Source organism: Ambystoma mexicanum, chromosome 3p, assembly GCF_040938575.1.
Source record: "Ambystoma mexicanum isolate Mex_15411 chromosome 3p, UKY_AmexF1_1, whole genome shotgun sequence".
In the NCBI taxonomy this organism is placed as follows: domain Eukaryota; kingdom Metazoa; phylum Chordata; class Amphibia; order Caudata; family Ambystomatidae; genus Ambystoma; species Ambystoma mexicanum.
Genome location: NC_090925.1, coordinates 937429050 through 937442735, shown reverse-complemented (window position 1 = coordinate 937442735; position 13686 = coordinate 937429050). Strand labels below are relative to the sequence as shown.

The 13686-nt window shown below is 42.2% G+C and overlaps 1 protein-coding gene across 1 annotated transcript in view; it reads left to right on the top strand.

Annotated features, from left to right (window-relative positions):
• Positions 1–13686, top strand: part of NFS1 (NFS1 cysteine desulfurase) — a 1222594-nt gene that overhangs the window by 1006417 nt on the left and 202491 nt on the right. The window contains exon 11 of the mRNA XM_069652239.1: positions 6908–6991. Within this exon, the coding sequence (XP_069508340.1) occupies positions 6908–6991 (84 nt within the window). The remainder of the gene's footprint in view (positions 1–6907; positions 6992–13686) is intronic.

Genomic DNA, 13686 nt, shown 5'->3' with positions numbered 1-13686 from the left:
CTTGACCCAGCTCGGAAACCAGTCTGTATATAATGCAGAATCTTTGCTTTGTCTACCCATATCTGCAAAGTTTTAAGGACAAATGTCGAGAATAATTTACCCCGACACATCAAGTAACGACAGCAATCTATAATTCTCTGGTAGCCTACGATCTGCATCAATCAGGAGAAGTACAGCATGTTGCCAGGATTCTGGAATGGTCTGGGACTGGCACCCCTTCGTAAACAACAAACTCAATAGCGTGGCCCACTGCTCTGAGTTCTGCATAAGAACCGCATTGGCCAGATCATTTGGCCCATGAGCTCTAGAATTTTTAAGTTTGAAAATAGAATGTTTTACTGTCTCTACACTAAATGACAGGGGCCAACCTACAATCATGTATTCAGGGTAGGCATGCAGCGGCTGGTCACCAGACCTCTTCTGTAAGTATGTAATCCATACTGCTTCTTGTACAAGATTTAGCATACTTTTCTTACATCCCCCTTTGCTTTTGCTAGCTTAGCCCTGATTGTCTTTGGGCAATTGCTGTGAAGCGCTTTAATCATGTGTTGCCAATTTTCATTTCAAATGGAGTATCTCCATCGCTTAAGCCATGATTGATAATTACTCTTGATTACTCTATTATGCAAAGCTAACTCACTAGGGGCGTAATTGCCTCAGTTCTTTACGCATGGCTCATTTAGCATCACAAATGGTTTTATCAAATGTATGTGGAATTTTATTGCAAACAACTAGCCTTGGGTTAGTATTACCACAGGTCTTCCTGGTCAATTTATAGAGCCACCTTTCTATCTCATCAACATTCATATTTTTGAATGATCCGATAGTGGCCTCAGAAGAATCTGTGATCTTATTATTGATTTTTAATAAGTTGTTCTCGGTCCATCAGACTGTATTGCCTGCATGATTAACGGTAATATCTTTACATCCACTCGGCCTCCCCTCATGGGTATGTATATTAATGTCTAATGCCAATATATTGTGGTCACTGCATTCAGAGGACATTACCATGAATTCCTCTACCTTCTGCAGGCAAGCATTATTGCCGAAACAGATAATCTAACGTGGCAACGCAACATACATATATACATTTAGAGTAATAATCATTCTTTTCAATACCCATGTATCAAAATTCTTAAAATATATCCTAATACTTGGTGATTTCGTGTTTTAAAGCACTTCTCATGTCATTTAGAAAATTATACGTGTAAACATTTTTCTTAAAATTAAACAATTGAGTATTTTTTTTTTTTTTATTTTTTTTTTTTTGTTGTTTAATCACATTGGATTTTTACAATACAGGTCTTCTCATCATTTCATGCGATTATTTATCCGATCAGTTTGTCGCTTTCTGTGGGCAATTTGTGATTTGCCGGTTCATTTGATGGATGTTGTGGTCACTGTTGTATTTGTTCTTGGTGACACCCATTGTTGTTGAGTAGTTGTTGGTCGATGTATTCTAACATTTTTGCTGCTGCAACTTGCCATGTGATTTTATCACCCACAATGAGCCTGCACCACCAGGTATTTTCCTTGTGTAATATGTTAAAACCGGGCATGTGTGACAAATATTGTTGTCTAATGAAATTCGTTGCTGGGCATGACATGAGCAAATGTCTTATTGTTTCTTTGACAGGGTGGCTGGCATTGTTGCAAAAACGACAATCGTTAGTTGCTGTTTGTCCTCTGATATGAAGTATCTCATTTGTTTTCATTATGTTGAGTCGTGCTCGTAAAATTAAATTTTGCGCCTTTTTATTTGGAAATTGGTTTATGAAGCCTTGCAACTCGTTTCGTTTCAATATATTATGTGGTAAGTGAGCCATAAGTTTCGATCTTGTTGTAACGTCGATCGTCATTGCCCAATCTGCATCTTTAATTTTTTGTAGAACTTTACATGGATTTTCAATCAGTTCTTGTTCGTCCGATGCTATATCACATAATACACCTAGATTTTCCTCTTGCCATGTTATTAGCATCTGACAGTTTCTGGCATCCATTTCGCATTTAATCATATTGAAGATTTTATTGCTGGTGTCCATTCTGCTTTTCCTAAAGAGCATTATGGTGTTGCACACCACTGTGCATTTTAAAGATTGCAGGCTGAGTTCTCGGCGTATGGCCACCCCTGATGTCGATTGGGGTAATTTCAAGACTTTTCGCCAAAATCGGGCCTCTAGTTTAGCCCATATTTGCTTTGGCATCATGGGCATCGCTTCCATCCCATATGTCAAGGTAGGTACGACCTTCATTTTATAGAAGTTTAAAACTGGGACAAGTGAGTATTTCCCAAATTTGCCATCGATAGCTTTTGCTTGGGCTGCTAGTTTGTCTGTCTTTCCAAACAGTTCCGCTTGCATTGTGTTTTCTTGGCGTGAACTGTCTAGGAATACTCCAAGATATTTGAATGAGGTGACGGACTCGATTTCAGTGTGGCCCAGCCGCCATCTGAAATTGCTGTTTTTTTTCTCACGATTTTGGAAGATCATAACTTTTGTTTTGCTTATATTAATTTCCAGGTGGTTGCTTGTTGCATATTGCTGTAGGGCACTTAACTTTCTTTGCAGACCTATTTGTGTTTGATCAAAAAAAGTTAGATCGTCCACATATAGGAGATGGCCGATTTCTGTGACTCCGATTTTTGGCGGGAATACCCTTATTGTTTGCCCAATGTCTTGAATGTCCCCAATGTAGGTGATGAACAGCGCTGAAGCCAGCGGGCATCCCTGCTTGACTCCTCGGGTGCTCTTGACTTCATTAGACAAATCCCCTTCTCGGCTGAGACGAACTCGCATTCTGGTTTCATGATGCAGAGCCTGTATCGGGGCTAGTATGTCTTCCGGGCAATTCCATTCTTTTAGTTTTCTCCATAGGATCGGCCTTTCAATACGATCAAAAGCTTGAGTGAAGTCAATGAATACTACAAAAAGACACTGTTTGTATTGCAGTGCTTTGCTTTTTAAGATGTTACACGCCAGAATGTTACACGAGGTTCCTGCGTTTTTCTTAAAGCCAGTTTGATAATCATCATTGCATTTTGCTGATGCAGCCCATGTTTGAAATCTTTTCATTAGTAACGTTGCGTATACTTTGCCTATCACGTCCAATAACGCAATCGGACGAAAATTTGCTGGATCTTTAAGATTCCCTTTTTTGTAAATCGGGACTATTATAGCTTTTGTCCATGATTCAGGTATCGACTTTAGTTCTGTGCAGCGTCGAAAAATAGCACTTATGAAACTTGTCCATTCGTTTGCATATTTTTTTAATTCAGCGTTGGTAATGCCGTCTGGACCAGGTGCTCTGGAGTTCTTTAAGTTCTTGATTATATTCAAAATGTCTTCTTTATTTTCTACATTGACCCAGTTTATTGCTTTCGATTGTGTCTCAATGCCGGTATATGGTTCTTCTGCTTTGAAAGCTGTTTCAAAGTGTTGTTCCCATGCATGTTGACTAATGTTGTTCAAAATTTGTCTCTCAAGGGTTTGCTCTGTATCTCTTAATAGAGTCCAGAAATGTCTGCTGTTGTTTGTAATGAGAGCCTTGATAATTTGTTCCGCGTGAGTATTTACATATGTTTATTTTAAAACCTGGTAAATAATTAGGTTTCAAAATGTCGCTTTCTTTTTATTTCTAATATTTTTGGTAAATGTATATACAGATTATATTATATTAACATGCCTTAGATATATTTTGCACAAACAGGAACTATTCTTAGCAGTGTAATATTTATAATTCGGATATCTTTTACCAACACGCTACAAAGAAAAGCTTCACAAGTAGTGATATGATGCATTTGTAGAAATATAAGGGTGGTATAAATATGGGCAAATACGTAGTGATCTTATGTCTGATGCCATTAGTTAATCATAATGTCATATATGATGCTATTAGCGATATCACCAGTGATGTCATCATTGTAGTCATCGGCTGCGCAACAGGGGGCATGAAGTTGAGGTGGGTTTAGGTGAATTTCGGGGGTTTTGTTACGTTAAAATATCCCCTTTATGTCCCTGCAACAAAAAAATGCTTCCTTGAATTTCAAGGTTTTTGTTATTCCATAGATTTTTAGAACAGTACCAGACCTCTAGCCATGGTCTTTGGTTATGGATGGTGGGCACTGCCACTCTATATTTTAAAACACTTCCCACCCATCGCTCAAAGACGTTCATCAATCACAAACTGATTTTGACCTGTTTGACAGTGGTATTATGTATGAAAGATTGCAGGATTTGAGAACTCGTAATGTTTTTAGGCAATGTGCAGTGAGATTAAATTATTTGCCATGGATCACTCACTTTGGTTAAGCAGCGTGCTACAAGCCCCTTGTTTTATGGCCGATCTCTTGGTGACTATACTGATACATCGCAGGCCCCCAACTACCTGCATTTAAGCAGCATGAAAAAGGGAAAGAATTAACTGCTGCAAGAATAACATATGCCCAGGTACCTTTGACCCCATCAGAAGCTGGCACCCCTGAATATACACACAGTGTGTGAACATATGTCTTAAAGTGAAATATTCAAATGTAGTTTATTTGACCTTCCCCTTAGAAGAAAGTGTGCAAGACAAAATAGCATTGGACATTTACAAAAAGTAATGAACACTAGAAACAAAATGTGAGACAGGAAATGTTCCAATAAATATGCTGACAAAGTATTAAAGGGGCTCACCTCAAGTGCTTGTGATCTTGTGGGTAAGCATCTGCACTGGGGTGGAGCGGGTGGGGGAGGGGTGGGGGGACACATGAGAACCTGAGTGAAATCCTGTAGCCAAATACTTGAGCAAGCTTGCCAACCTAAAAAAAAAAAAAAAAAAAAAAGGGGGAGGGGGTTGTGCCTGCCTTCTGGAAAATGTTATGCTGTCCACCCACATGTGTCCTTTACTTGTAGCCTGAAAAGCAGCCACAACCAGGGGCAAATAACTACTCCAGTGTCCAGGATTGCAAACTCTTTTGCCACACCTTGGGCAAATACTCATGACTTACTTGCCCTTTCATCATTTCCCCTCCTCACCCACTTGTCTGGCATTTAACAATTCTCTTTGATAAAGCCAACCTGAAAAATCACATGCTATATTGTCACTCAAATCTATAAATCCTTGTCAAACTGTTAGGCAAAAATGTACAATTGTACAAGTGTACAATTGTTGCATTATTCCCCCTATCTTGACTGGGAACTACAAATACCAGAAACAAAGATTAATGCAGATGATGTGTATTTTCTTAGTGTGTTATGAAATATTTAATACTAAGAAGACACACGGCATCCGAGAGAGACATAGTCCATGTAGTAACCAGGACTGACCCTGCTTAGCTTCAAAGCGAGAAAGGGGCCTGGCCCCACAGGCCATGTTGCTCAAAGTGGTCTTTTAACTTGTGCTCATTTATTAGGCAACATGGCCGAGTGTGCCAGCTTCCACACTGATTTGAAGCTAAGCAGGGTCACTCCCAGTTACTGCATGCATGGGAGTCCCGGATGAATATTGTCACTGGCCATCGGCGCTGATTTTTCACCCCTGACGTAGCTGTAATAAACATGTTTTAACCTTTTTTCTATAGCTGCCGGTGCATATCTACAGATAACCTTCGCTATCTGTAGTCATTTTATGCATCGACTACAGATACCCACGGTTATGTCTAGTTTTTATAGCCGTGAATATCGGAGAATCGGGCAGGAAAAAAATTGTTTCCTGTGTTCCAGGGCCTCACCAAGTGCCCCCATCATTTGTGCCAGCTCCCCCACTCCGCTGATGGCCACTTCACCTTGCCTGTCGTCTCCTTTCGCCCCCACAACACATGCTGTTTCTGTGTTGCAGTTTGCTTTGAGATGTCTTCTATTCGAGGATATAGCTGCGGTTACAGAAAAGCTTTGTGTTGCAAACTTGGTCCCTAGACACCCCTCTAATTCCGAAATTTCACTTGGTGCCCTCTAGCCACCCCCACCCTCCCCCCAGACCTCTACACTGTTGGCATTTGCATGTTTTGGACTTGCAAATGGCTTTTTTCCTGCATTTCATTTTCCAATTACAGCAGCCATAACCTCGGCTATCTCTTGCATCAAGCAAAAACAAAGATGGCGGCTGTTTCATTCCTTTAAAAAAAAAAAAAGGTTTTGGCAATTTCCCCCGAGATATAGCTATCTATTTTCAAGACCGGTGCATATATAAAAAACTACTGCACGGAATAACCCCAAAGCACAAAAAGGCCCCTTTTAAACGCTTCATGCCCAAGTTGTTTTGGACTTGGCCCGAATCTGTTCAGCGGTTTGGGTTGTGCAGTCTGACAAAAATTGACATTTTGTTTATGGGCAAATGAATGGGGAGTCGGCCGCAACAGTGATTTTCTTTTTTGTTGGAGGGGCCTGGGGGGGAGTGGGGGTTTATTCATAATTTTTTATTTTTGAATGAATCTTTACAAAATATTGCAGTCTGGAGGGGTATACGCGCATCCCTAAACAACTTATTAGCAATAGAACTTTTCGGGGTTCCTATGGGAGTCAGACTCACCTTCACCATAGGGCGGTGACTGCCACCCTGTTATATATTTCTGCTTTCACATCCTATCTAATAATGACCACATAATGCTCACCACTCATTTCAGTTTTTTTTATACCTTTCCTCTTACTATACCTTTACTTTTTCTTTAACTTGTCTATAATTGTTTTGTCAATTATCTTACACTACTTCACTTTATGGTTAAATCAGTTGCTTTGTTACTGGCTTGTATTTATTGTATGGCATGTACATATACCAGAAATGCATGTAAAAAAATGAGATGGTATGTGGGGCTTTTACACACAAACAATGTTGTTGTCATCGTTGGGATTGCCTTCACTTTATTTTTATATGGCTTTGTTCTACGTACCACGCAAGGTTTTAAAATGACTTTTTTTTCTGTATCTTTAAGTGCCTGTACATCTGCTTCATTGGAGCCATCCTATGTTTTAAGAGCAATTGGAGCAGATGAAGATTTGGCTCATTCGTCTATAAGGTAAGTGTAAATGGATAAGATGCTTGGATGAAAGCCCTTGTAGGTAAACCGTGGAGGCCTTTAACATGGCCACATTTTCCAGCTGGTGCTTGTAGTTTGAGGCCTAGAATATTTATTTTCCCTGACCTGGTTTACTTGACATTTCTGTGATGAGTCCTCATCAAGGACGCAAATATTAATTGTGTCCCAGGAGAGACTTAGGTTCCTAAGGTTGGACTGCTAGAATGCTTCTCATACAGCTGTGGGTGGGTTCCACTCGTTGATTAAAGCCTTTGTTTGATTCTAATGAGGTACAGGCTTCTCTATTTTTTTGTAGCACCTACCGGGAACCATTGTGTAAATCCTGTACTTAGTCCAGCCAGACATTGGTCTCTTGGGACGGTGATCGAGATACAGGTGACATACGAAACAAGCACTGTGTTTATTTGTGGCATACAGCGATGGGTCCTAATCGCACATTAAACACTATATTCTGGTGTGCAACAGAGGATTTGGGAAGAGCTTCACTCTTTAGAAACTGGCAGAGAGAACTTTAGCAAGAAGTTATTTTTCCAATATCATTTTTCTCAGATGTTTTTGATTTATTGAGATTTCTCCAAAATGCATTGGAGTTTCATCCTGGCCTGTGTTCCTAATTAAAGCATAAAACAGAATTCATCTGGGTGGAAAGATATTTTTCTATTTTAAAAGATAAATAACCTAGAGTTGGCTGTTCATATTGCAAGCTATAATTAATTTGTTTTGAGATTATGTAAAACAGTTTGTGGAGTGTTAAATTTCATAGGGATACAGATGTTGCTATATATGGTCATGGCTCCCTCCTGTATTAGAGAATGAGCAATATATTTGCCAAAAACAAATATGTACTTTTTTGTGAAAGAAGTCTATATTAAAGGTTTTAATCCTCACTTAAGGGAAAGTCCAGGGCGATCCATGCTAAAGTTGAATGCAGCAGCCTGCAGGGCCTGCATAGTCGCCAAAGGTTTGATTGAATTAAGTCCTGTGATTGAGAGTGGAGTTCCACCAACCCCAAATATCTTTTTGTTTATTTTTTTCCATAACCTTTTGTTTGCATTTTCACACCCCCCCCCCCTGACATTGTATTACTACATAAATAAATTGAAGCAGTTTTACTGAAGGCATTATAGGGTTTTATCAAGGCACATCAACCAGGTTAAGGGCTCATAATCTCACTGAACAGGCATAAAGAGTAAGGAATTCAGTTTTCATGTACTCTACAAAGGTCCCCCATATTCACATAAATCATCCCTGTTCGCCTCACGTTATTTAATTGTAAAAATATATAAAACTTTGTTCATCCAAAACTCTATTGGAGGAGCCAGCACTCTTGTTTTCAACTCAACACAATACCTGTTTTGTTGCCATAATTAAATGAGTGATTAGGTGCCCTAGACCCCCCGCTTAAGGATAAGCATATCCTCATTCTGCCCCTGAAATAAAGTTGAACATGTTTAGCGGGTTACATATTTCCAGTATCAATTAGATTGTGATCTGAATTTCAAGCCAGAATGTTCTCGAAGCCCGACATCCCCATAGAATATGAAAGAGAGTGATCTTTTTGTGCACAGTTCCTCCAATACCAATCACATATACTAACACTAACATTGGATGCATGGAACTTGTACAAGGTGCGATACCATCTCATTTGAATCTTTGCCTGTGTCTCAACTAGCTGTGTGCAAGTATGTTTTCTTTACACCTTTATGAATTCCCCTCCCAATCCTATTCACCCACAAACTTGCCAAAATGTTTCTCACAGCTTTTCAGATAGGTGCTATCCTCAGACACTCATTTTACCCATCACTGCATATAGCCTAGAAATAAAGCCTGTAGAAGTGGGGGATGTCATTTAGGGGTCGCCAGAGGTCTCCCTTGCTACCTCGGAGATCTCCCTTGCGACCTCTAAAAAAGAAAAAAAACAGGTTTATTTTAGTTATTTTTGTAATTCAAGCTCCTGGGCTGTGGCCAGCACCATGTGGCTCTTTACTTCTGGAGTGGCTGACTTTCTTGTTCAGGCCCCTTAAAAAAAATATATATAAAAAATAAGAACAGGAGTGCCACAAGTCTAACACTTTCAGCACTGACCCTAAATAAGAAAGAATAGGAATACCAAATAATGTGTCTTTCTGGAATTCTATACAATAATTGCTAGACTCATTAAAGGTTTATTTCAGGCACACTTCAGGGGGTGAGTCACTGATTTAGTCTGTTCTTAAACGCCTCAACTCAGCTTTTTATCCTCCTTCTGAGATCGATAAATGAGTACCAACACAGGTTGGGTGATATTGGGTGTATATTTTTCTATATAAAGTGTAAGTGCTATATAATAACACATAATTATCATTTGGTCATGGACGTCTGCTTGCATTCACAGTAATTTGGTGATATGGGCCTATACACACTGATCTTAACAATGCATATGGTGATCCATTCTTGTATGAAATGTACTTCACATTATAGTGATCTCGTAACCATATTTGAATGGATTGTGTCGTATGGATTGTCTCCTCCCACGTGTTCCTCATCTTATGAAATTCGTATCCTGCCAGCTTTGCTGCTTCAAAGAGATAATTCTCAGCAGAGGGCGTTGTGCACAAGGTTTCGGCGTTGATGTCCCTTGACGGGCTCCGTACCGTGTCAACATCACCATCAGTATAAAAAGCTAGTGCCGCGCCCGTTGGGTTCAGTTCTGTTTTTCTGATTGCTTCGCTCTCGAGAACGGCGCACTTTGAAATTTTCTTCCGAAAATGTTGTCTTCCACCCCTTCTATGCCCAAGAGGGGGTTAAAAAAATGTATTGACTGCGGATCGAAGATGTCGATTACAGATCCTCAATGCGTTTGTCTTTGGTGCCTATGTTCAGACCATCGAACCGGCGACTGTGGCTCCTGTCAGTCGATGACGGAGAAGGCCTTTCGTGAGAGGAAAGGTAAACTGGTGGTGGGGCGGGAAGCTTCTAAGGCCTCCTCGAAGGCCTTGTCAAAAAGACATAAAAAGTCGAGTGATTAGAAAGAATCGGATCATCGTAAACACTCTAAGAGATCTCGATCTCACAGTAGATGGAGACGCTCTTCATCTTACTCCTCAAAAAAGGTTAAGAGGAGACATAGATCTCCCTCTTCATCCTCCGATACATCTACCGAATTGGTACGATGCCCGACTAAGTCGGATTCCTCAAGAAAATGGGAAGAATTTAGAAGGAAGATGATGGAGGTCTTTGAGAATGCGGCCTCGACACCCTCAAACAAGTCTCAAAAGAGCCAGACCCCGGTCGCTCCGTCAGACGACACATGGAAGTCAGGAACTACTTGTATGGGTGAAAAAAAAGTGTTTTCGAAGCCTTTGTCGAAGACATCGGTATCCTCGAAGACTCCTTCGATACCATCGAAGGTTCCTTCGATTCCTTCGACCCAAACTCATGAACAGGAAAGGAGATTTACTCCTTTACCTAAGTCAGACTTCTTTAAGTCCATGTCTTCTATTCTTGAAGAAAGTGGCTCTGAAGAAGAAGAGGTTTCTCCTTTTGGAGTACAATATGGTACCAGAGAGGTCCCAAAAGAATTAATTGATCCAGAATCAAAAATGAGAGACCTGTGTGATACCCTTCACTCTGCTAGTGGCCTTGATATGTCACCTGAGCTGGAGTTTGCAAAACCTGACCCTGCAGAACATGCAGATTCAGGGTACAGGAGTTTAATGAATAGAGTGGTGGAATACATGGGGTAGGGTAGAGCCTCGCCCACTTTTGATGAGGATGATATGACTGACATACTTGATCAGTGCCTACAGAAGGACCCAGTTCTCCCCTTCCATAGGGCACTTCAGAGAACGGTAGAAAAAAACTGGGAAGTCCCTGATACAATTGCTGCAGTCAACAGTCATTTTCCAAAGAAGTATAGAAATTCTAGTTCTGATCCTGATTATTTAAACAGGCATCCCACTCCAGAAAGTCTGGTTATTCAGGCTGCAACTTCCTCAAGACAGACAGCATATCCATCTATCCCCCCGGATAGAGAGGCTAAGAAGGTGGATGCCTGGGCCCGTAAGGTCTTTACTTCGGGTGGCATGGCTCTCAAGTCAACTAATGTCACTTGTACCCTGGCCAGGTTCACCCATACCCTATGGGACTGCATTTCGGCGGCGGCTGAACATATTCCGGAAGGCGAGGAAAGGGAAGGCTTCCTGAATATTGTCAAAGACGGAAAGGAGGCAATGGGGGAATGTCTCCAGTCTGGACTGGATACTGCTGATAGTATCAGCAGATCCATGGCTGCAAGCACAGTTCTAAGAAGATTTGCGTGGTTGAGGAAGTCGGGGTTTGCACCAGATGTGCAGCCCAGACTACTCAACATGCCCTTTAATGGCTTGAGGCTGTTTGGTAGTAAAGCTGATGAAAGCTTAGAAAAACTACAGACCTCAAAAGCGGCAGCTAAATCTCTTAGCGCCTCCATCCGACAGCATCAGAAACCTTATTCGGGCTCATCTTCCTGGAGAGGTCATTCTTTTTGGCACTACTCCTCTTTTGGTAGAGGAAGAGGGACAGGCCATTCAAAGAGGCAAGAGAAATGTCGCTCATGGTGGACCAGGAAAAATTGCAAAACCAGCCTCAGGAACGGCATCTTTGCCCTCAGCCGCTCCTGCAGCCACCTCCAAATCACTCTGAGACCTTCTCACACAAAACCCCAGTGGGAGGCAGAATCTCTCAGCATCTGAAAGAATGGCGGGCATTACTTCAGATGCTTGGGCACTGGAGACAGTAGCTCAAGGTTACTGCCTTCCCTTCCTAAAAAGGCCTCGGCACCATCCACCGGGAACCAGCTCTGTCAAAATTCCAGATCCCCTCCTGTTGCAGGAAATGTTAACCCTGCTAGAGAAAGGGGCAATAGAACAGGTACCTGTAGCGGAGAGGAACAAGGGTTGGTACACCCCCCCTACTTTCTCATTCCAAAGAAGGACAGAGGATTGAACCCATCTTGGACTTAAGAAACTTGAACAAGTTCCTCAGGAAGGACAAGTTCAAGATGGTAACCCTTTCTCAGATCCTTCAGGCTCTCCAACTCCAAGACTGGTTGGTATCATCGGACCTTCAAGATGCTTACTTTCATGTGTCAATCCATCCTAAACACAGAAGGTACCTGAGGTTCGCGGTTGGCGGTTCTCATTTTCAGTTTTGAGTTCTGCCATTCGGGCTGACCTCCGCCCGAGGGTTTTCAGCAAACTGATGGCGGTTGTGGCAGCGAGTCTCAGGAGAGGGGGATTCACGTCTGCCTCTACATGGACGATTGGTTGATCATAGCACGTTCTCCCGAACAAGCTCAGGAACATCTGTCGATCACCTGTCACTTCTTCACAAACTGGGCTTCTCCCTCAATTTCAAGAAGTCTCATATACCATCATCCCAAAAGCTCCAGTTTATCGGAGCAGTTTTGGATACTTCCTCAGGCAAAGCCTCGCCTCCCGAGCTGAGAGCTCTCCACAGTCTGCAGATGGTAACAAAGTTCCAGAATGCCCAGCATCTGCCGGCCTTCGATTTTCTGAGGTTGCTCGGCCTCATGGCATCCTGCATTTTTCTGGTGCCTGAGGCCATATTGAGAATGAGATCCCTTCAATGGGCCCTCAGAACTCAGTGGTCCCAGTTCTTGGGGAGTATGTCAGATCTTCTACAAGTCACGAGCGCAGTTGCTCAGGATCTACTATGGTGGGCTTGCAACGACAACATCCTCAAGGGAGAATCTTTTTGGCAACCATGGCCGGAGATAACAGTAGTATGCCTCACTCACGGGGTGGGGAGGCCACACCAACGATCTGATAATCAGTGTTCGTTGGTCTCCATCGCAGTCCAAACTACACATCACCTATTGGAGCTGAGGGCAATCAGACTAGCGCTGAAGGCCTTCCTGCCCTCTGTACAGGGAAAGAATGTCCTGATAATGACAGACAACACAGTGGCCATTTACTACCTCAACAAGAGAGGAGGCGTAGGGTCACTACCACTGTGCAGAGAGGCAATGCAGCTTTGGTCCTGGGCAAAACGAGAAGGAATCTCTCTATCGGCAGTTCACCCAGCCGAGAGCAGAACACAGCGGCAGACGCTCTGAGCAGGCAGATCACACTCTCTGAGTGGGAGCTAGCTCAGGAAGTCCTTCTGGAGATCTTCTCCCTTTGGAGAACCCCTCAAGTGTATCTGTTCACAACCACGGTAAACCTGAAGTGCGAACATTACTGCTCAAGAGAATTTCCTCTAAGAGGAGCTCTAGGAGACGCGTTTGTGGTGGACTGGAAGTTTCCACGTATGTGTTTGCTCCAGTCCCCGTGATTCCTCAAGTAATCAGGAGGTTGAGAAAGTTCAGGAAAGCCATGATCCTAATTGCCCCGGATTGGACCAGGAGGACATGGTACACGGACCTTCTGGACATGTCCATCGGCCCTCCAATACGTCTTCCGTAAAGAGAGGATCTTCTCTCGCAAGAGGAAGGTCAGGTTCTCCATCCAGAGGTCAAGACACTCAACGTTCACGCATGGTTTTTGAGAGGTTGAGATACAAGGATTGGGATCTTCTGGATGACATAATGGAGATTTTGCCAGCAACAAAATCCTTGTACCAGTGTCGTTGGAACAAATTCAGTAACTGGTGCAAAGATAAGGATGTGGACCCTTTTGATTGTGGCACCTCAA